The 21,420-nt window shown below is 56.6% G+C and overlaps 3 protein-coding genes across 4 annotated transcripts; 2 read left to right on the forward strand and 1 right to left on the reverse strand.

Moving 5' to 3' along the window:
* The first annotated feature begins 935 nt into the window (after window positions 1-935).
* LOC112875870 lies at window positions 936-1,980 on the forward strand. Its single transcript, XM_025939871.1, has one exon. It carries the CDS (start codon window positions 1,271-1,273, stop codon window positions 1,739-1,741), a length of 471 nt encoding a protein of 156 aa, XP_025795656.1. The 5' UTR covers window positions 936-1,270; the 3' UTR covers window positions 1,742-1,980.
* Window positions 1,981-3,159: 1,179 nt separating this feature from the next.
* LOC112875871 (pentatricopeptide repeat-containing protein At2g30780-like) lies at window positions 3,160-6,166 on the reverse strand. 2 transcript variants are annotated; one of them, XR_003225234.1, is made up of 3 exons: window positions 5,869-6,166; window positions 4,158-5,513; window positions 3,160-3,215 (listed from the first exon to the last, which is right to left on the reverse strand). XR_003225234.1 is itself a non-coding variant. In XM_025939872.1 (2 exons), the coding sequence occupies exons 1-2, from the start codon at window positions 6,103-6,105 to the stop codon at window positions 4,518-4,520; spliced, it is 1,233 nt and encodes a 410-aa protein (XP_025795657.1). In that variant the 5' UTR covers window positions 6,106-6,166; the 3' UTR covers window positions 4,075-4,517. The 2 variants fall into 2 exon arrangements, 1 of the variants encoding a protein (XP_025795657.1); XM_025939872.1 differs by lacking the exon at window positions 3,160-3,215 and having other exon boundaries at window positions 4,075-5,513.
* Window positions 6,167-6,494: 328 nt separating this feature from the next.
* Window positions 6,495-7,875, forward strand: LOC112876568 (late embryogenesis abundant protein D-34-like). Its single transcript, XM_025940703.1, has 3 exons — window positions 6,495-6,926; window positions 7,019-7,363; window positions 7,461-7,875. Exons 1-3 carry the CDS (start codon window positions 6,576-6,578, stop codon window positions 7,632-7,634), a joined length of 870 nt encoding a protein of 289 aa, XP_025796488.1. The 5' UTR covers window positions 6,495-6,575; the 3' UTR covers window positions 7,635-7,875.
* The last annotated feature ends 13,545 nt before the right edge of the window (window positions 7,876-21,420 follow it).

Consider the following 21,420-nt stretch of genomic DNA (forward strand, 5'->3'; position numbering starts at 1 on the left):
ACGGAAAGAACAAGAAGAAGAACCTTCCGCAACAGAGATCAGAGTCTGGTACATGGTGACGCACAAAGTACTAGCAAGAGAACAGCCAGTAGCAACACAAGCTGCAGTCTCTTATTATAAAACCAGGAAAGAAAAAGAAACTTATCAAGCTTATCGCTCGTGCGATTACGGATGCATATTATCCAGACTAGATAAGCTAAACAAGTGTGAGCTGACGCGACACCAAACCCAATGTACGGCGCGGCGCTTCAGATAAGCTCTGCGCCGCACTGACGCACATCCAAACATGAACACACTGAAGAAGAAACATGAGCTGATGAGCAGGGGAGCCTTGTCCAGCAGCCGGTACCCAGCCAGTATTTCTTTTTTATTCTTGAAAGAAAGTACCCAGTATTTCAGCTGGTACAGGAACAGGACACCATTCCTTAACGACACCATACGCGATGACAGACCAGGTGCCTTGCCTGACCTGCAAAGGCGCTGAGCCGTATCTGACGCTCCAAAAATACCTTTCATGCACGCAGGATAAGCGTTGCCTGCACCACAAGTCGCTTGCTCTGCAGTCTGCACCACAAGGGAGGAGTGGATTGGATTACTGCAGGCGCGTGAAGCTATTTTCCACGCCGCTTTCCGTGCCAGCGTCGCGTACCCTGGCCTGACCTGACCCTGACCTGACCTGTTATTACTCCCGGTCATGAGTGGTTAACAACCACGGCAATCAAAATGGCAAAGTGACGTCTCCGGAATCCCTGTCTGGAAAGGAACACACGGACACCAAAGAGGATCGGGCGATTGGCCTCTGAATTCTGAAACCGTTGGAGGCAGCCCCATGTTTCGTCGCCAGGATCGCCAGGAAACGCCAATACCGGGGCCTTATCTTCAGAGGCCGCCGGAGCCCACGCCGTGACGTGCCCACCCGCCCCGCGCCAGCAGCCACTGGGATCAGACAACAAACAGGCGCAGGCACCGGCAGAGAGCAGACACGCGCACCGTGCCGGTCTCCCTCCTCCGATCACGTCTCCAATCCCCCATCTTTTTTCCGACGACTCCTTGTCACTCCCCCGAGCTTATCTTCCTTCCCTCCACGTCAAGAACCTTGTGACACCTACTCAGCCTTTAGCTTCTTGATACCCTATAAATCCCATCCTCCCCTCCGCTGTTCACCTGTCCAAATACCAGCGAGAGCAGAAGAGACACCACGAAAGGAACCCGAGTCCCGAGAGAGAGGAAAAAAGCTTCACCTTTGGAGTTCTTGGCTTGTTGCGAGCACATGAGGATCCACCCAGCAGCAGCAGCAGCTCCCGCCGGCGGCAAGAAGGACCTCCGCCGGCTGCCACACGTGTACAGCAAGGTGCTCGAGCTGCCGCTCCCGGCGGACACCGACGTCGAGGTGTTCGAAGGCCCCGACGCCTTCCACTTCGTCGCTGCCGGTGCGCGTGGAGCCGGCGTGGTGCAGGTGCGCACCGTGAGGATCCACCCCGGGGTTACCAAGGTAGTGGTGCAGGCAGGAGGCGGTGAGGAGGCTGGCGCCGATGACATGGAGTTCGACAGGTGGCGGTCCCGGTTGCCCGAGGCGAGTCGTCCGGCGATGGCGGTGGCTGGGTACGTCGACGGGCAGCTCGTTGTGACGGTGCCAAAGGGGCGTGATGGCGGTGAAGGCGCCGATGCCGGTCAAGTTGAGGCTACCTGGAGATGCTGCAGTGGAGGAAAGATCAGTGGAAGACTGGTGGTTGTACAGTAGTAGTAGAGAATATAGTGCCGTTGGTCGTCATCTAATCTACTATCTAGTAATGTCTTGCCATCTTTGTTTTTTTCCTGAAGATGGCTGTTTATTATGTTACTTCCCTTGCCTGGTTTTAGCAACAGATGTTTCATGAGCTACCTTCCTGCTGGTTCTTAGGCATATAGAAGCAGCTATTGTAAATTCTCTTTGCTTTCCTTGAAATCAAATGTAAATTCTGGATAGACCTATGACTCTGAGATACCCTTGTCTTGGTGTGCCCGCTTGATGCAACTTGGATTTTATCGTGGTAGATAAGGTAAGGTGGAGCATAATGTGTAGCTAGACCACATCTGGTCAGCTACTGTTACTGTTCCAGAAGATCAGGTCCAAGTGGACCACTTGGTTGGTGCTGCATGTCACATGGATTCATCAAATCTCTCCATTTTGATGGCCCACGCTTTGCAGCCTGCTGTCTCTTAGTCCTACCTAAGATATCATTCTTATATAAGGCCATTTGAATGGCAATATCAGTGGCTTCAGGAAATATGTTTTATACTGCTGATACACCAAAGGTACTGTAACTTGACGATCCATGTTCAAGAAGAGTGTTGCTTTTTTTCCCCTGTGCTTCAAGACTCTTCTATCAACGATTCTTCTGTATGATATTATATTCCTAGATATTCTGTAATCACCTGATATTCTGTAAGTTCCAGACACAATACATTCGCCACTCGCTTTCATCCGCAACTTGAACCGTTAAATTATGATAGGTCAATCAGTCAATAATATCAGAATACTCTGGATGAATGGCAGGGGTCTCCCACAAAGTTAAAATCATTTTTAATCATTGTCTTTAAAAAAACGTGCAACATAATACATAAACATAAAAAATAATTCTTAAATATGACCCCACACAAAATTATGAAAAAAGCACCAAAATTACTTTGATAAAGCATGCAGCTGTGGGCAAAACATAATCCAACATTTCATTCAAAAACTGAATTTAATATTTGCAACATTGCAAGTTAATGCATGTTGCACTGTTGACTAACCGATCATGCTGCAAAAGTCAAAGTTTCACAAGAGGATTATGGATACACCAGGCTCTTGCAATTGACAAATCTTTCTTTCACTGGTGATACTATATGTGTTCACAAATTTCAGTTCAAGTTGCAAATAAAGGGAACGGTTTCGCAATACAGAGGACACCAAACAGGTGGCGGAAAGGAATATAAGCAATGCTACTAATTCAAAGAATCCTGCCTAACAAAAGAGAAACCCAGTTTGGTAAAGAGTCTATAGCATGATGGACAAGAGTGGACAAACCTTATCAAGATCAAATGGACCACCCATAATGTTGCTTTTGGTCTATGGCTCAATGCATCATATATACAACTATGTATCTATCCGTATTAAGCTAAAGCACTGAACATTGCTTTGGGATAATGATCCTTTCTAGAAGGATGAAATCCATTAAACGGTCACCAATTACCTGTACAATCAGTACATCAGTGCATGGGCCGTGGGAAAAATCACATTGGTTTCTATACTTAGCAATTTAATAGAAATATGGATTTGGGTATTTAAATTTAACTATAAGAATCAAGGGCACACAAAACCCAGTGTCAAATGAGAGTAGGCTAATAGGTTGTGAGCACCAGCCTAATCTATCAAGAATTAGTGACAGTGAGATGCCCACATATTGGGTCCTAAAATCTAATATACTAAAACATCTGCTACACAGGTTAATCTATTGAACAGTAGTACCATTTCCTCTTGTAAAACATAGTTGAGAAAATGAGAATCATCTCTATACACCTGATCCTGATTGTGGATCAAGGATCGTGTTCTAATTTCACATAGACTACTGGCCACCAGTTTGAATAAATATGCACATGGAGCCAGCATGGAAATGGCACAATCATTCACCGAATGGACCAGCTACTGAATAAATAAGGTGCCCATCAGCACATCAAAATTCGAAACCAAAAGTGAATATTAGTGTCCTCTCCTGACACATTGTATCCCGAATGTAGAGAGTGAGTAGGGAAATAAGATTTGCTTCATTGATATTAGCCATACAGCTCATGGCCATTTTATCTTCCTAGCAGGTCAACGAATCAGAGGGTTTGACAGTAGCAGAGTGTGCCGTATCTTATCGACTTCAGTAAAATTGCAAAGAGTTAATTTGACTTGTTGAATACTTTTGTTACAGGACTGAGAAGAATGCAAGCAAATTATTCATATTCCGGAGCAAATTATTCATATTCCGGAATATGGCAAAAACAAAAACATTCATTATATAAATTGGGTATCATTTCATTATAGGAGGGAAAAAAGGTATATATTCATTATATAGAACTGGGTACCATTTCATTATAGGAGGAGAAAAAAGGTTCATACAAAACAAAACAAAAACAAAAAAGGCTAATACCTGTGCGGTTAGACATCACATACAACTATCGTCTCATTGATCTTTCTAAAATAACAACTTCTGAAACCTCAGCAGCCTCTAAGATCAGTGGAGTCTTATGTCTTGTGCAATACTAAGCGTAACATCCAAGTAACTTCATGCTTCTCATGCGTCCACATCCAACATCAATAGTCTGACAAGATAATTCATCTGAATCCGAGATCTTCACCATGTCAAACGCGGATCTGGTCAAAGAACTTTGAGTTGGACTGCATGAAAAAAACATTTAACCCGGGATTTCATTTTCCTGGCTTGACACACTTAAGGCCTCTGAAAATATTGTTGCAGAAAGTCAAAATGTACACATAGCTTTCCGTGAGCTCATACAAACCCAGCTTGCCTCATATCATTTATGGTTGAATCAAGTCTTTCATGTAAATCAAACTTTCGATATCCAGCAACCAATATATCATATGTAGACCTGTTCAGCTTCAAGAAACTTCGAATGTGATTTAAGAACAAATCCAACCTATCAAATTCCTTGTGACGAAAATAAGAACAGATTATGACCTCAACATCCTCAGGGCACATAAACATCGCACCATTGTCCAACACCCGACAAATCGCATCCTCCAAATCTGCCAACCGATCTGCCTTAGCATAGAACCTGATAATTCCTTGGTGCAGTTGTGCTGCAGAACTCAGATGTGTTCCCTTTTGTATTAGGGCAAACAGCTGCTCCATTTCATCGATGTCACCTTTATCTAGGCACATTCTCATTAACCTCTCAACTGTAGCTTTGTTCAACTCCCAATTGCCATCACTCACACGTTTTAAAAAGTCTCTTACTGTGCTGACCTCCTTTTTTCTAGAAAGCACCTCAAGATTGGCCTCCAAAATAGCAGAGCTTGGCTTAACCCCCAAGGAAATCATATCCTCAAACGCCATTTTGGCATCATCTAGCATGTTCAACCGAACGAACCCAGTGATCAATGATTCAAAAACTTGAATACTTGGAGTAAACCCAGCATTCTTTGCAGCTATATACCAGGTAATCATCGCATGGCCACTTCCGAGCACTGAAAATGCAGATATGAATGCATCATATGTAGTGGAATCAGGCTTGCAACCTTCAATGCCTTCCATGGTCTCATATGAAGTCATTGCAGACAGGAGATCTCCAACGGACAAGAAAGTGTTAACAAGGGCATTGAAAATCCCAGTGTTCAGACGAATTCCCTGCGCCTCCACGCATTCAAAGACTCTCATTGCAAGTGCTGCATTCCTTGTTTGAGCACAGAATCGGATTATCGTTGAGTAGGGCTCACAATCATGAATCTCTTCCTTCAGTAGCTTCTCTAGCTTCCATTCCAATACCTGATACAATTTTCACCACATACCATATTATTTGGCGGCATTACATATCTCTGTTTCCAGATGCACAAAAAACCCTTAAGAATCTCAGACGGGCCTATTTGCGAAACCAACTGATCATATCGGCATTTCAAAAGTTCGACCATTGCATGATATAACCATGTGAATTGAAATTTCGTGACACGCATATAATAGGCTAAAAATGCTAGTGATACGCATCGCAGACTGCATCCTGACCCGTGGGCAAACAGAAATTTCCTTCCGCCGCAGGCCCGCATCACTAAAAACGAGCACTAAATTGAACCGAAACTAGCTTGGCTGAAGACACCGAGGAGTGAGGAGGAGGGAAGCGACTCACGAGGTGCGCCTTGGTCGGAGAGGACGCGCGGAGGAGCGCGGCGGCGAGGGGCTCCCAGAAGCCGCCGTCACGGTGCTGCGTGGCGGAAGCAGCAACCTCCTCCATGGTGGCCTTCACGCGGCACTCCGGCTCCGAGACCAGGCGAACGAGAAGAGTTCCGTCCGTCCCCGTTGCCGCCGCGGCGGCCGCAGTCCCCATCCCGCGCCACAGGCGCCGGCGAGCGGCGGCGATAGCCATGCTCGCGGTCGGCGGTGGTGGGTGACGGGCCTGACGGGTGTAGTACTAAGCAGGCCCAGTAATCTCGTATGGCCGTGGGAGTGAGAGAGGAGAGGCCACCGAACCGACTTCTAGATGAGCCCATCTTAGGACTCTACTGCAGTTCGGCCCGCTAGTAAAAGCCGACTGCTATTGGGCCATTCCTCACTGCAGCCTAACCGCCTGGCACGCGTCGAGCTTCGTCGAGCCGGCCAGCCCTTGGGAACGCGCCACATGGCCGTGCAGCCGTGACGCGCCTCCTCTTGCTCGCCTCCACGTCTCTGGCCTCCGCACACATGTCCCTCCTCGGGCTGCACGGCCGCCGCATATAACCGGGACGAGCCGATGCACCCGCCGTCAAACATCGGTGCACGTCACTCAGTTTAGTTCCCGGTTGGTGATATATTGATACACTACAGACAACTCTTAGGTAGCTACTAGAGTGTTCGAGAATGAGCCAGGAGCAGCCGAGGAGGCCGTCTGGCCAGCAGGCGGCCGGCGGCGGCGGCGAGCAGGGCGCCGTCCGCTACGGCGACGTCTTTCCGGCGGTGAGCGGCGGCCTCGCGGAGAAGCCCGTCGCGCCGCAAGACGCGGCCACGATGCAGTCGGCGGAAAACCTCGTGTTCGGCCAGACGCTCAGGGGCGGGCCCGCCGCTGCCATGCAGTCCGCGGCCACCACCAACGAGCGGATGGGCGTCGTCGGGCACGACCAGGCCACGGACGCCACCGCCGTGCAGGGCGTCACCGTCGCCGAGACCCGCGTCCCCGGCGGACGCATCGTCACCGAGTTCGTCGCCGGCCAGGTAAAACATTCGGCACGCGCCTTTCTGTCTGTCCGTTTGCACGTGCAAGCAAGCAGCACAAATTATATAAGCAAGCCTTGCGTTGTGCGCAGGCTGTTGGCCAGTACCTCGCGCGGGATGATGATGCCACAGCTGGTGGCGGCGCCGGCGCCGGCGCCGGAGCGGGAGGTGCAGCGCGAGGAGGCAGCGCCGCTGCTGGCGTGGTCGATAACACGAAGGTGACGATCGGCGAGGCGCTGGAGGCGACGGCCCTCGCCGCGGGCGACGAGCCGGTGGAGCGCAGCGACGCGGCCGCCATCCAGGCGGCGGAAGCAAGGGCCACCGGGCTGGACGCGAATGTCCCCGGCGGCCTGGCCGCGCAGGCGCAGTCGGCCGCCGCGGCCAACGCGTGGGCGGCGCGCGACGAGGACAAGACAACGCTCGGCGATGTCCTCGCGGTACGCTGGATGTTATGCACGCAACGCTTCCGTTTCTTTGTGTTCTTGCGTCTGCACGTGGTTAATAAAGCAGTCGATTTGACGTGTGGTGATGCAGAACGCGACGGCGAAGCTGGTGGCGGACAAGCCGGTGGAGAGCGCCGACGCGCTGAGGGTGGCCGGCGCGGAGAACCGCAACAAGGGCGACGGGACGGCGAGGCCCGGGGGCGTGGCCGCGTCCATGGCCGCGGCCGCGCGGCTCAACCGTGACGAGGCGGTCTGGGATCAGTGAGGCGCGCGTCGTACTGCAGCCCTGAGGACGTGTCCAGGAAGACAAGCCCAGTCGAATGGAGAGTCTCTTTTGTTCGCCCTGTGCTCAGCTCGCTCCACGCGCAGCTGAAAGTTTTTTTTTGTTTGTTTCTTGTATCCCGTGTCGTGTGTGCGTCTCTCGAAAGGAGCTTGCCTGGACATAAGCCTAGTCCTGGTGTCGTGCGATGCAAGATACGCGTCAATGCAAGACCAATGTAATATAACCAGTGCGTGTTAAGTGGTCAGTTCCAAGATGCTTCCGCTCAAAGAACGATCAGGTGGTCGCTCAGCCTGCTCCCCAGCCCATCTCCGCTCCTCTTCCACGCCGACGAGTTCGGCCTCTTGGCTCTTGCCCTGCGTCGGTGGCGGCCGCCGCGCCGGATGCCCGACAGATCCTGCTGCAGCAGCCATAGCAGCAAATCGATCCACTAGTGTACCTGTGTTGGAGCTAGAGCACAAAATCCTGCAGCAATCGCTCCTATGAGCAGAAGAACTCGAGCTATACGAAAATACGCGAACACGAGAAGTTGGATGATCTCAGGGCATTTTGTTTGTTGAAATCCTACACCAGTCACTGTAACCCTGCTGCATCGAGAAGGAACAGCTTGTGCAAACCTTTTCGTTCCACTTGACGTCAGGCCATGTTGCTATGCTAGCAACCGAAGAGGAACGCGATGCCGAGATAACCCTTCCTGAGTGGTGAAGGGAGTCGACGAGTTCATGTCCTCTTCCTCTTGTGATACAGAGCCACACAGGCAGAGAGAAGTGCGTACAGCGATGCCATCTTCCGGTGATGTTTAGCAGGAACATCATCTAAGGATAATTTGTCAATTCCAAGCAAGCGCTCAGGTGTGAGGCTGCCTCTGGTGATGCTGCCGTTCCAGGGCTAGAAATCATGGCGACTCTCCTCGATTTTCTCATCCGGCACAGTACCACTGCCCAGGCTCATTACCACGACATCATCTGCTTTCGTCAAGGCATGTTCCTGCTCCAAACTATGTGAAGAGCTCTCACCGCCTTCTTCAAAGGTTATCCTTTGAAACTGCAAAATGCGAAGTGAAACGAGACTGTAAAATGCAATACTGAAAGTGTTGCAATTTGGGGGAAAACTGGTGTGTGTTTTCTCTTGGTCACACCCATCTTCTTTTCATACATTCTATATGCACACAGATCTCTATCTTACACATTATTTATATCAACACTCCCCCTCAAGATGGGCGAAAGATATCAATCATGCCCATCTTGACACATATCGACTCATTCTCATTAGGACCTAAACTCTTTGTGAAGCAATCAGCTAATTGGTTACAAGACTTCACATATTCTAACTTTAAGACCCCACTATCTATTTTCTCCTTGATGAAGAACCGATCAATCTCCACATGCTTAGTGCGGTCAAATTGAACTGGATTGTTTGCAATGTTTATTGCAGCCACATTGTCGCAGTGAAGTCTCTTAGTCTCATTCCTTAACACCTTAAGCTCCCCCAATAAGCGCTTCAACCACATCATTTCACATAGACTTAATGCCATTGCTCTATACTCAGCCTCTGCCGTAGACTTAGCCACCACCGCTTGCTTCTTGCTTCTCCAAGAGACAAGATTACCTCCGACGAACACACAATACCCAGATGTGGACCTTCGATCATCCTGCTACTAGCCCAATCAGCATCACAGTATCCTTCTAGATTCAAATGCCTATTTTTCCTGAACCATAACCCCTTTCCAGGTGTTCCTTTCAAGTACCTTGGGATCCGATAAACAATCTCCATATGTCCGGTCCTGGGATCATGCACATATCTACTCACCACACTCACAGCATAAGAAATATCAGGTCTTGTGTGATATAAGTATATCAACCGTCCTACTATCCTTTGATATGTCTCTCTATCAACAGAGTCTCCTGACTCAGCACATGTCGGTACATACAGATAGGGGTACCTCCTGCTAGGGTGTCCAGGCCCTGGTACTTCTCATAATCCACGCTCCCCCTCGCCTCTGGGCCACGTGGCATACGGCCTCCGGGCCTGACTGCTGGGACCACGGTCTCCGGACCCTCCCCGAGCTCCGTGAGGTCCGGGGCCGTTGCACACCCATGTGGGCGGGAGAGCTCTCGGGTAACCCCTGCGGACCCGGCCTCCCCTGGGAGGTCCGGGGCCGCCGCATGTGATGGCCAGACCATCACAGGTCAGCCCGCTCCGGCCGGCCACGGGGGCCCCGGACCCCTCTTTCCCCCGGGAAGGGGTCCGGTGCCGCCATGTGCTGCTCGGCGGGAGGAGCGGGGCTGACCCCGCCGCGTGCCTGCGGCCGGCGGCCCCTTACGGGTCGCCTCTCCACCTACCAGCATTCAATGCGGTAGGTGAGTTGGGCGCGCCAAGGTCAAAAGGTGCGGCCTGCCACTGACACACGGGGCAGGTAAGCTGACACCACGGTAAGCCCGCCTGATCTGAAGGCGGCGCGTCGTATCACCGCGCACAGTGCGCGGACTGTGTGCAGTCCCGTCACGGCGCTGCGCGTGTGATGATGGTCTGTAATAGGCGTGCTAAGGCTTGCGCTGTAACAGTGCGCATGGCACGAGTCAGCGCTGGCTCACCCCCTGACTGGAGGTTCCATCCCAACAGTGACAGCACGGCTACACTGTTGGGCAACGCTGACACCGAACACTGTACAAGACAAGGCTGTACACGGCCGTATCCCGACTATGGATACGCACATCAACTCCCCGAACGAGAGGACTACGGAGAGGAGCTGGAGATGAAGATCTCCATATCTCTCTTAGAGCAAGCTCCTGTTGGCCGGACCCACATGTCGGGGTCCCGCTCAGTGTAAGCATCCCCCTTGGACTATAAAAGGGAGAATGCACTCGTTAGAACACGGGATCAAAAACACTCACGCTAGACGTTCTAAGTTCCAGGTTGCATAAGCACAAGCTGTATGCTAGGCTTCATCCAGGCTTCTTCAAGCAAAACAACACCAAAGTGGACGTAGGGTGTTACGCTTCGGCGGCCCGAACCACTCTAAATCTCTGTGGCCTTCCTGCGTTCATCTGTTCGCCGATCGAGCGCTCCTAGTCTCCTCCAAACCCATCCTTAACTAGGATTAGGCGGGTGCTTTCCGCCACCCGGCTGGAGAATTCCTCCGACATTTGGCGCGCCAGGTAGGGGGCTTAGGTTTGGTTTGCGCTCGGTCGACCTTCGCGACTTCAATGGCGCAGGAAAATGGTCACCATGACCTCCTGATCGGTGAAGAAGTGGCGTCGACAGCGCCACACGCCTCGCGCCGTCACGCCTCCAGGGTGGCTCCGCGTGCTGCTCCACCACGCGCAGCGGAGCGGGACTCCGTGGCCCAATCGGTGCTCCCACCGAGCGGGCCCCTCATGGCAGCCAGGGAGTTGCTCCGCAACCCCCTGGCGAGGCGGCGTCGCCAGACGCGCACAGACAATGGCGTGACGACGTCGACCGCCTCCTCAACCTGGCACAGGCTTCCCCAGGCTCAGCGGGGAGATCTGTGTCCAGGCAGCGCCGTCGTCAAGGCGGCGCATCCGGTTCTGTGCACTCACCATCAGTGAGGAGTGCACGGACCGAGGATCTCCGGGCGGAGCTCAACCGCAGGCATGCGGGAGAGGATGCCAGGATCTCCATCGAGCGAGCACGTAACCGACGGCTCAACATTGAGGGTCGGAACCTTGCCCCTGAGCTCGATGCGGCTACGGTGAGGCCGCAAGGACTCACCCAGGTACCGGTATCGGGCGTGGGCTGTGCAGCGCTCGCAGACCACCTTCGTGTGGTCGCTTGGCCGTCCAAGTTTCGGCCTCACCTGCCGGAAAAATATGACGGGTCCTCCAACCCGTCAGAGTTCCTGCAGGTCTACATCACCGCCATCACGGCGGCTGGAGGTAACGAAGCCGTCATGGCAAGTTACTTTCATGTAGCCTTGACCGGGCCGGCCCGGACCTGGCTCATGAACCTTGCCCCGGGATCCATCCAGTCCTGGGGTGAACTCTGCGCACAGTTCACGGCGAACTTCGCCAGTGCGTACCAGCAGCATGGCGTGGAGGCCCACCTCCACGCCGTGAGGCAACAACCCGGGGAAACCCTCCGGGCCTTCATCTCCCGCTTCACTAAGGTACGTGGAACCATCCCACGTATCTCCGATGCATCTATTATCACGGCCTTCCGACAGGGGGTCCGAGACGAGAAGATGCTAGAGAAGCTGGCGACCCACCAGGTGGAAGCCGTCACCACCCTGTTCGCTCTGGCAGACAAGTGCGCCCGGGCTGCAGAAGGCCGTGCATGGCACTCTGCAACCCAGGCGGGACCTGCTCAAACGAGTGGGCCCAGTGTCGCTGCGCCGGGCAGCGGCAAAAAGAAGAACAAGAAGAACCGTGGCTTCGACAAGTCACGGATTGGGGGTCCGGCCGTTGCAGCCGCGACGACCGGGGGCCAGAACTCCCGTGGCAAGCGCCCACGACAACAGCGCACCGACCTAGGGTCGTGCCCTGTCCATCCTGGGGCTCGCCACAGCGCCGCTGAGTGCCGCGAGATCCAGAAGCTCGCGGAGCGTCTCAGCAAGAGGCGTGACCAAACCTCCAAGGAAGGCTCCTCCCCTCCGCGGCGGTCCGGCAAGGAGAAAGCCTCTGATGCCGACGCAGCTGCGACTGAGAGGGAGTTGGGGTATCAAACCCCCAATAAAGACCTCAAGGGACTGTTCCAGCAGTCCGATTCCGAGTCCGGCGGGGATGAGCGCCGCAAAAAGCTGTACGTTATGTACGGTGGCAGTTCGGAGCTCGTCTCCCGACGGGACGTGAAGGCCCTTCGCCGGGAGGTCCTCTCGGTGAAACCAGGGGTGCCGAGGGCGGCGCCCCACCAGCGGTGGAAGGGCATCACCATCTCCTTTGGGCCATCCGACTGCCCAGAGAACATGGCGGGTGCAGGGGTGCTGCCGCTCATCACGGCACCCACCATCGCCAATGTACGCCTTCACCATGTGCTGATCGACGGAGGCGCCGGCCTCAACGTCATCAGCTATGCGGCGTTCAAGCACCTGCAGATCCCGGAGTCCAAGCTGGCTCCATCACGCCCATTCTCAGGAGTGGGCCCCGATCCCGTGTACCCGGTAGGGACCATCACCTTACCGGTTACATTCGGGACGGAGGACAATTTCCGTACCGAGAACGTGCAGTTCGAGGTCGCGGAAGTTAACCTCCCCTTCAACGCTATCATCGGCAGACCGGCCCTGTACCGGTTCATGGCCGTTGCCCACTACGGGTACCTGGTCCTAAAGATGCCCTCTCTGGCGGGCGTCCTCACCGTCCAAAGCGATCGGGCCGCCGCTGTTGTAGCGGTCGAAAAGCTCCATGCGCTGGCTACGGGGCTTACCCCTGCAGCTGGCACCCAGGGGTCCGACCCCTCGACCTCACGTGCCAAGGCCCTGGCCAAAGCACCGAAGGTCCGTCCGTCCGACACGGATGATGTCCCTGTGAAGACCGTCCAGGTCGGAGCGGAGACCTCCCAGACCACCCGCATCGGTGGTAACCTGGGAGAGAAATAGGAAAGCGCGCTCATCGCCTTCCTCCGGGCAAATGTTGACGTGTTCGCTTGGGAACCGTCACAGATGCCCGGGATCCCTAGGGAGGTGATTGAGCATCATCTGAGGATCCACCCTGACGCCAGGCCGGTCCGGCAGAAGCCACGCAAGCAGTCCATCGAGCGGCAAAACTTCATCCGTGAAGAGGTCCGCAAGCTGCTGCAGGCTGGCTTCATCGAGGAGGTCTACCATCCTGTATGGTTGGCCAACCCGGTTGTAGTCCCAAAGGCCAACGGGAAGCTTCGGATGTGCATCGACTACACCAATCTTAACAAGGCATGTCCAAAAGACCCTTATCCACTCCCGCGTATAGATCAGATTGTGGACTCCACCTCCGGGTGTGATTTGCTGTCCTTCATAGATGCCTATTCTGGTTTTCATCAAATCAAGATGGCTAGTGATGATAGGAGGCATACAGCTTTTGTAACAGTGGATGGTCTTTATTGTTATATAGTGATGCCTTATGGGTTGCTTAATGCTCTACCCACCTTTGCTCGAGCGATGAACATCACTCTAGGTGATTTGGTTAGAGATATAGTCGAGGTGTATGTTGATGACATCGTTGTCAAGACTAGAGAGTCGAATTCTCTCTTAGAAAACTTAGCTCAAGTCTTCGACAAGTTACGGGCGACTTCCACCAAGCTTAACCCCGAGAAGTGCGTCTTCGGCGTATCGGCGGGAAGGCTCCTTGGTTTCCTGGTCTCCCACCGGGGGATCGAGGCCAACCCGGATAAGGTCCGGGCGATCGAGGCAATGAGGCCTCCTGCACGCCTCAAAGATGTACAGAGGTTGGCGGGGTCCCTTGCAGCCCTCAGCCATTTCATTTCGAGGCTGGCGGAGAGGGCACTTCCCTTCTTCAAGTTGATGAGGGGGTCCGGCCCGTTTGTATGGACTGAAGAGGCAGAACGTGCCTTCCAAGAGATGAAGCAGTACCTTACCTCCTTGCCGGTCCTGGTCGCTCCGGACCCAGGTGAGACACTGTTTCTTTATCTTGCAGCAACGACCGAAGTGATCAGCATGGGGCCGGTCACCGAGAGGTCCGAGTTTCTCTCGCAGGGGGCCCCTGTGGACCCCCTGCGGGAGAAGGAGGTCCGGCCTCCTCCACTCCAGCAACCGGCTCTGCTTCGGAGGGTCCGGCCAGGTTCCGACCCGGAGAAGCACTGAGCAGCTTGGGGGCCGAAGGGTCCCCAGCCCAAATTGAAGGATCCAGTCCACCTGGCAGAGTCAGTACCGTCCAGAAGCCGGTCTACTACGTCAGTGAGGTCCTTCATGAGACAAAGGCCAGGTATCCTGAAACACATAAGCTCCTTTATGCTATACTTGTTGCGTCCAGGAAGCTCCGCCACTACTTTCAGGCCCACAAGATTGTGGTGGTGACCGCCTATCCATTGAGAGCCATCCTCCACAACTCCAGCGCCACAGGCAACATTGCCAAGTGGGCTGCAGAGCTCGCGGGGTTCCAGCTCGACTTCCAGCCGCGTCACGCCGTCAAGAGCCAGATCCTGGCTGACTTCATCGCGGAATGGACGCCGGCACCAAGCGCCTCCGGGGGACCGGACCAAGGGACGGACCCCCCGCGTCCGGAGGACAGGGCTCCGGTCTTCACCAGGCCTCACTGGACCCTCTTCTTTGACGGGTCCGCCCGCAGCAAGAGGGCCGGGGCTGGTGTGGTCCTCATCGACCCACGTGGCGAGCAGCTAAAGTACATGGTGCACCTTGATTTTGAGGCCACCAACAACATGGCGGAGTATGAGGCCTTAATCTTCGGACTTACGGCGGCTCTGTCCCTGGGGGTCCGAGAGCTTCTGGTCAAAGGGGACTCCCAACTCATCATCAGGCAAGTCCGGGGGAGTGTTGCTGCAACAACCCCCAGCTCGCGGCCTACCTCATTCATGTGAAGAGGCTCGAGAAGGACTTCGTTGTGCTGGAACTGCAACATGTTCCACGCGAAGGCAACACAGCAGCTGATGCACTCTCCGCGAGCGCATCGACCCAAGCACCCGTGCCTGAGGGCGTCTTCCAGAGACGTCTGCTGAAGCCTTCCGCCCAGCCTGCCGACCTGGGCGAAGGGGGTCGGACTAGCACCTCGAAGCTGGCGGTCCCGGCGGCGCTCCATCCGTGGAGCCCGCCAAGGGTCGTGAGCTCCCTTGAGGGTCCCGGAGACCTCGGGGAGCCACGCCCAGTTTCTCAGAAAGGTCCCGATGCATGGATCTCTAAGGTCCGGGACTACCTGAAAGATAATTACCTTCCTGAAGATCAAGCATCTGCTGAGCGCATTGTCCGGATGGCTAAGCGATACACAGTGGTAGAAGGGGATCTCTACCACCGTGGCGCCAACGGCGTCCTCATGCGGTGCATCACCCAGGAAGAGGGCCGCGACTTGCTTGCGGAGATCCATGGAGGCGAGTGCGGAAGTCATTCTTCATCCCGCACGCTGGTTGGTAAAGCTTTCTGGCATGGCTTTTACTGGCCGACAGCACTCCAGGATGCAGCTGAGTTGGTAAGGTCCTGCAAAGCGTGTCAGTTCCACGCAAAGCAAATACACACTCCAGCTCAAGCTCTGCAGATGATTCCTCCCTCTTGGCCCTTTGCGGTATGGGGGTTGGATATCTTGGGACCTTTCCCTAGGGCCGTCGGCGGGTACCGGTACCTCTATGTTGCCATTGACAAATTCACTAAGTGGCCGGAGGCAACCCCAGTGGTCAACATCACCAAGGCGTCAGCAACTGCTTTTCTCAGGTCAATTGTGTGCCGGTTCGGGGTCCCGAACCGCGTCATCACAGACAATGGGACCCAGTTCACGAGCCAGTACTTCCAGGAGTACTGTGAGGATATGGGCATTCAGCTCTGTTTCGCCTCAGTGGCGCACCCCAGGAGTAATGGCCAGGTTGAGCGGGCCAACGCTGAGATCCTCAGAGGGCTCAAGATCCGGACCTACTGTGACCTTGAGAAGCATGGCGCAAGGTGGATTGAAGAACTCCCAAGTGTGTTATGGGGGAACCGGACCACACCTAGCCGGGCAACAGGGGAAACCCCTTTCTTCTTGGTTTACGGGGCCGAGGCGTGCCTTCCCCCGGAGATCACCATGGGCTCTCTGCGAGTCCGGTCTTTTGATGAGGGAATGCAGGAACAGGAGCGTCGTCAAGATGTGGACCTCGTCGACGAGCGCAGATGGCGAGCAGCAGTCCGAAACGCACGGTACAACCAAGCGCTCCGGCGCTACCACCAACGGTTCGTGCGTAGTAGGGAGCTCCGGGCCGGGGACCTAGTCCTAAGGCGGATCCTGAACCGAGAGGGCATGCACAAGCTTTCCCCCAGCTGGGAGGGGCCCTTTAAGGTGACAAAGGTGTGCCGACCCGGATCTGTTCGTTTGGCTGCGGAGGATGGAATGCAACTGCCCAACCCGTGGAACATTGAGCACCTCCGTAAGTTCTATCCCTAGGACCCGATTGAGTGGGAATTTTCCCTTTGTAATTGGTAGCATCAACGTGCGGATCGGGGCGGTGGAGGTCCGCCCTCGTAAACCCGGCCCCTGGCGTACATCGCACAACGCTCCTGTACCAATTCATTAAGGGAAAGTTTGTTCTCGAATGCGTCCTTGGAGTCTACATTTTTTCGCTTCTTGATTACACTAACCCCCCACATGTTCTCCGCGTCTGTGTCATAGCCCAGGCCTTTCTTAAGTTGTGTAGCTACGTTCCTGCCCCGGACCTCTGTTTCAAAGGAAAAAAGGAACCGGATCCCTGTTAACTGGCTCCAGGGAAACGCGCTCGCCCTTTGCTAGGGTCCAGGGCTGTGTAGCCGCTTAGCCTGGTTCCGCACCCTAAGCCTACACGCCCTGCCCTCCTAGGGTGAGCGCCGTTGCACCTTGAACCATGTACCAGGGGACCGGGACCCCTTCTAGCCCTTAAACATGGGTCCTAGAGCTCTGACTCGCTTCGCAACTTAGGAGGCCTCTGCTGGCCAGACCGAGAACCTGTGGGGATGTCTACTAAACGTCGATCGTAAGTTATGTGCAGGACCTCGGTTCTATGGCAGCTAGTCCCATCCTATCGCGACTACCTCCCAGGGGGCCACACGGGACCTCGGTATGCACAAGAACACCTTACAAACCGACAACAGGAAAACAGCTAAGTTTTTCACAAAAATTGCGTTGAATACGCGTAATATTATAAGGTTATCTTACAATAACAAAAGTTATATTACAAAAGAAATAACTAAAAAATACTAGCACTACTGTTCTGACGGTCCGGAGGCACTTCCACTCTCTGAAGGTTCGGGACGTCGCCGGAGGCGGGCCGCGACCATGTCCACCGCTTCCTGGACCCCTTCTCGCGCGGCGGCCGCTGTCGCCCGGAGGGGTCCGACCAGGACGGGCGTCAGCTGGACGGCAGGATCATGGCTCCGGAAGCTGGTGAGGATGTACTCCGCCACCCCCCGAGCGACTGCTCGTCCCTCTGTCTCCAGGAGGTCCTGGAGGCCGGCCTTCGCATCCTGTAGCCGCCTGGCGGTGGTGTCCAGCATCTGGAGTGCGGCGCCGAATGGTGAAGGAGCCTCCGGTACCCAGATGGGGTTGACCCCGAGCGCCTCTAGCAGAGGGTTCATCGCGCCAACCCATCTTGTTAATCGGTTGGCGCCGGCATGCTGCTCTGCCAGGAGCCCCTCCACCTTGGCCTCCCTCTCCTGGAGCGCTGCCTCGCGCTCCTGGAGCCTCTGGTACCCGGCTGCCAGCTCCTTCTCTACGGCCTCTTCCCGCTTCTGGAGCTCCTGCAGCCGGGCCACCTCCTCTGCCTCTCGGGCGGCCATCTCTTCTTCTTTCTTCGCTGCCGCCGCCACCTGTTCTGCGAGGGAGGCCTGTTGCGCCTCGGCCGTTGTAAACGCCTCCCTCGCCGCCTCCGCCAGCTCCCGGGTGGCCCGCTCCCTGGCTGTCGCCGCCTCCTTCAGCCTCTCCGCGACGATTTGCGCCTCGAGGGCCTCCTTTTCCCGCCGGTTGGCTACTTTCTCCCGCTCGAGCGCTGCTGCCTCTCGATAGCGCGCCTGCTCCAGCTGCTCCCGCAGGAGCTCGCGTCCCTGTGCGAGCTTGGCGCGCTCTTCGGCGTAGCGGGCGGAGACAGTGTTGATGCGGTCCCCCAGGCGGACCTCCCAGTCGGAGAGCCGCTGGCGCTCCGCCTCCAGCTTCTCCCACTCCCGTCGCATGCCAGCCTCTAGCTCCAGTTGAGCTTGTTGGCATTTGGCTATGAGCCGGGGGAGTGGGACCTCCGCTGTGCTCGGGAGGAGAGGCCTCCCCAGCACCACCTCCGGTTCCTCCTCCTCCGCTGGTGGGGCGGCGCTACTGGCGACTTCGGCGGCCTCCGGAGCCGCAGCCTCTGCTGCCTCCGGAGCCGCCACCTCCGCTGCCTCCGGTGCCGCCGTCGCCGCTGCCTCTGGCCTAGCAGCCTCCGCCGTAGCAGCGACCCCCTCAGCTGCCGGTTCGGCTGGGGAAGGCCCGACCTCGGCGCCCGGCGCTGTGGCCGGGGCCTCTGCCGTCGCAGTGGGCCTGATCGCCTCCTCCTGGGGGGCGGCTTCTGGACATGGCGGCATGGTAGCCTCCAGCTCCGGACCACTGGGTCCGGAGGCTTCTGGGGCTGCTCCTGGCGGAGGCCCTGCTGGAGCCGATGCCGAGGACTCCCGCTGGCTGGGGGCCGGGTCCCCCAGTTGAAGCATTTGAAGGTTGCGGCCTGCCGTACCACCTGTTTGGTTAAGCACCAGAAGCTGAGGAAGAAAATGAAAAACCTTGATAAGACCACTTACGGGAAGTCGTACCACTCCCATCTGCCCCGGGCGGCCGGGGGGACCTTCCTCCCTGCCGAGGACCCCCCGGACCTTTGGGGGCCGTCCCCGGCCTTCGAACCTCCTGGCGGCGGCGTTGGGGACGGAGGTCTGTTCTCGGGCGGCGGCGGTGGTGTCGCTGGGCGCGGCCCTGGTGGTGGTGGCGGTGGAGTCTGTCGTCCCGGTGGAGGCCGGTGCTGTGGGAGAGGAGGAACAGCACCGCTCTGCTCCTCCACTCCCGTGGTTTTCTGGCGCTTGGGCGCCGGCTCCCCCACCAAGGAGCCGTCGCCTCGCTGGAGCCTCCGGGACTTGCTCCCTTCGGCTTGGCTGCGCCGCTCGGGTGCCGCCCCCTGAGCCTCGCCGCTCCTTTGGGCCGGGGCAGCACCCGCACAGTCTTTCTGCCGGTGCTCTGGCACCGGCGCTTTCTCTTTTCCCTTCTCGCCGGGGGCCGGACCTCTGGGTCCCGGCTCCCCGGCACCTCCGCTGGGGCGTTGCTGGCGGTCCGGTGTGGCGCCAGGGATCTGGAGCCCGCGGTTGGGGTCCCCCCCAGTTGCCGGACCGCCAGGCCGCCCTCTTCCAGGGTCGGCATCGACGCCAGGACCGTTGACCGCAGAGCCTGGTCCTCGCACAGGGCTTTCACCCCACTCGGGAGGACCAGGGACTCTGGAACGAACGCCTCGCCGGTCATCGCCCGGATCGCCGCCTCCAGCTCCGCCCGGGTGAAGTCGCCGCCGGGCCCCCGCGCGATCCTGCAGCAGTCGTTTAGCCCCGTGTACACGTAGGCCATCCGGGACCGATGCTGCAGGGGGCGATTCGTCGCTTCAGGAAGTCGCCCAGCACCATCATAGAAGTCAGGCCGCTCCTTGCCAGCTTCTTGATCCGGTTCAGGACTGGGTCGAGCTCTACCGGAATTGACGGCCTGGCCTTCCAGGTGCTCCGGTCGCTCTGGGGGCCCCCTTCCGGCAGTTCTAGGCGGTCGTGGGGGTCCGTCACCACAATGACCCAGCCTTCACGCCAGTCCTCCCACTTGGAGCTGGAGAAGGCGGCGATGTAGGCGCCCGACATCCCGTGCCGGAGTTGGAAGTAGTAAGCGCCGATCTCGCCGCGCTTCTTCCCGGTCCCGACCAGGGAGTAGAAGTGCTTGAAGATGGTGGTGCAGGGGCGCACCCCCACGAACATCTCCATGAAATGGGCGAAGACCGCCGCGAGGAGAACGGAGTGGGGGGTGAGATGATGAAGTTGGAGGCCGAACTCCTCCAGGAGCAGGAGGAAGAAGGAGGAGATCGGAGGAACCAACCCGCACATAATGTACGAGTTGAAGAGGACGAACTCCCCCACGGCAAGCTCGCGGAGGGGGACCTCGCCGGCCTTGACCTTCCCGACATTCGCCGGCGCGGTCCACCCTAGAAGGCACCGCACCGCGTCCAGCTGATCCTGGGTCTGGAAGCGGCGCGGGAAAGGAAGTGAAGCCATGGAAATTGTTGGGGTGGATCGCGAAGGAGCAGGGTAGAGAGAGGTGCCGGGCGCAAGGAAGCTGATCGCGAGAAGGGATGCGGAGACGAAGGAGCGCTACGGCGTCTGTTGTTGGCGAGAGCGAAAAGGTAGCCGTTCCCTTCGGCGCATACCTTTTATGCAAAAGACTGCTCCTCCCTTTGTGTCCCGCGGCGACCGAGGGGAAGCCGAGCGGTCGCCAGCGCCGCCTTCCCCTACCCTCACACTCAATGACCGGTGGGCTCGGGTCTACCAGTCATTGGCGTGGGCGCTGGAGGATCGTGGGAAGGGCGGAATCCGAACCGCCCGAGCCGCGCGGCGGGTTCGAATGAGACAAGAATCTGAACCGTCTGACGCGCACGATGCGCGCGGAGGACGGGTCCCTCGGGGTTCCCGCTACGGGCGAAAGGACATCCGTGCCCTCGCCTGGCGGGAACGAGCTGTACACCCGGCGCGATGCTGGGATTTGGCCCCACCTGCGGGTTCATCCCTCTCCCGAGGTGGGCCCGGGGGCCTCTGTCGGTACATACAGATAGGGGTACCTTCTGCTAGGGTGTCCAGGCCCTGGTACTTCTCATAATCCACGCTCCCCCTCGCCTCTGGGCCACGTGGCATACGGCCTCCGGGCCTGACTGCTGGGACCACGGTCTCCGGACTCTCCCCGAGCTCCGTGAGGTCCGGGGCCGTTGCACACCCATGTGGGCGGGAGAGCTCTCGGGTAACCCCTGCGGACCCGGCCTCCCCTGGGAGGTCCGGGGCCGCCGCATGTGATGGCCAGACCATCACAGGTCAGCCCGCTCCGGCCGGCCACGGGGGCCCCGGACCCCTCTTTCCCCCGGGAAGGGGTCCGGTGCCGCCATGTGCTGCCCGGCGGGAGGAGCGGGG

This window comes from Panicum hallii, chromosome 9, assembly GCF_002211085.1.
Source record: "Panicum hallii strain FIL2 chromosome 9, PHallii_v3.1, whole genome shotgun sequence".
NCBI lineage: Eukaryota > Viridiplantae > Streptophyta > Magnoliopsida > Poales > Poaceae > Panicum > Panicum hallii.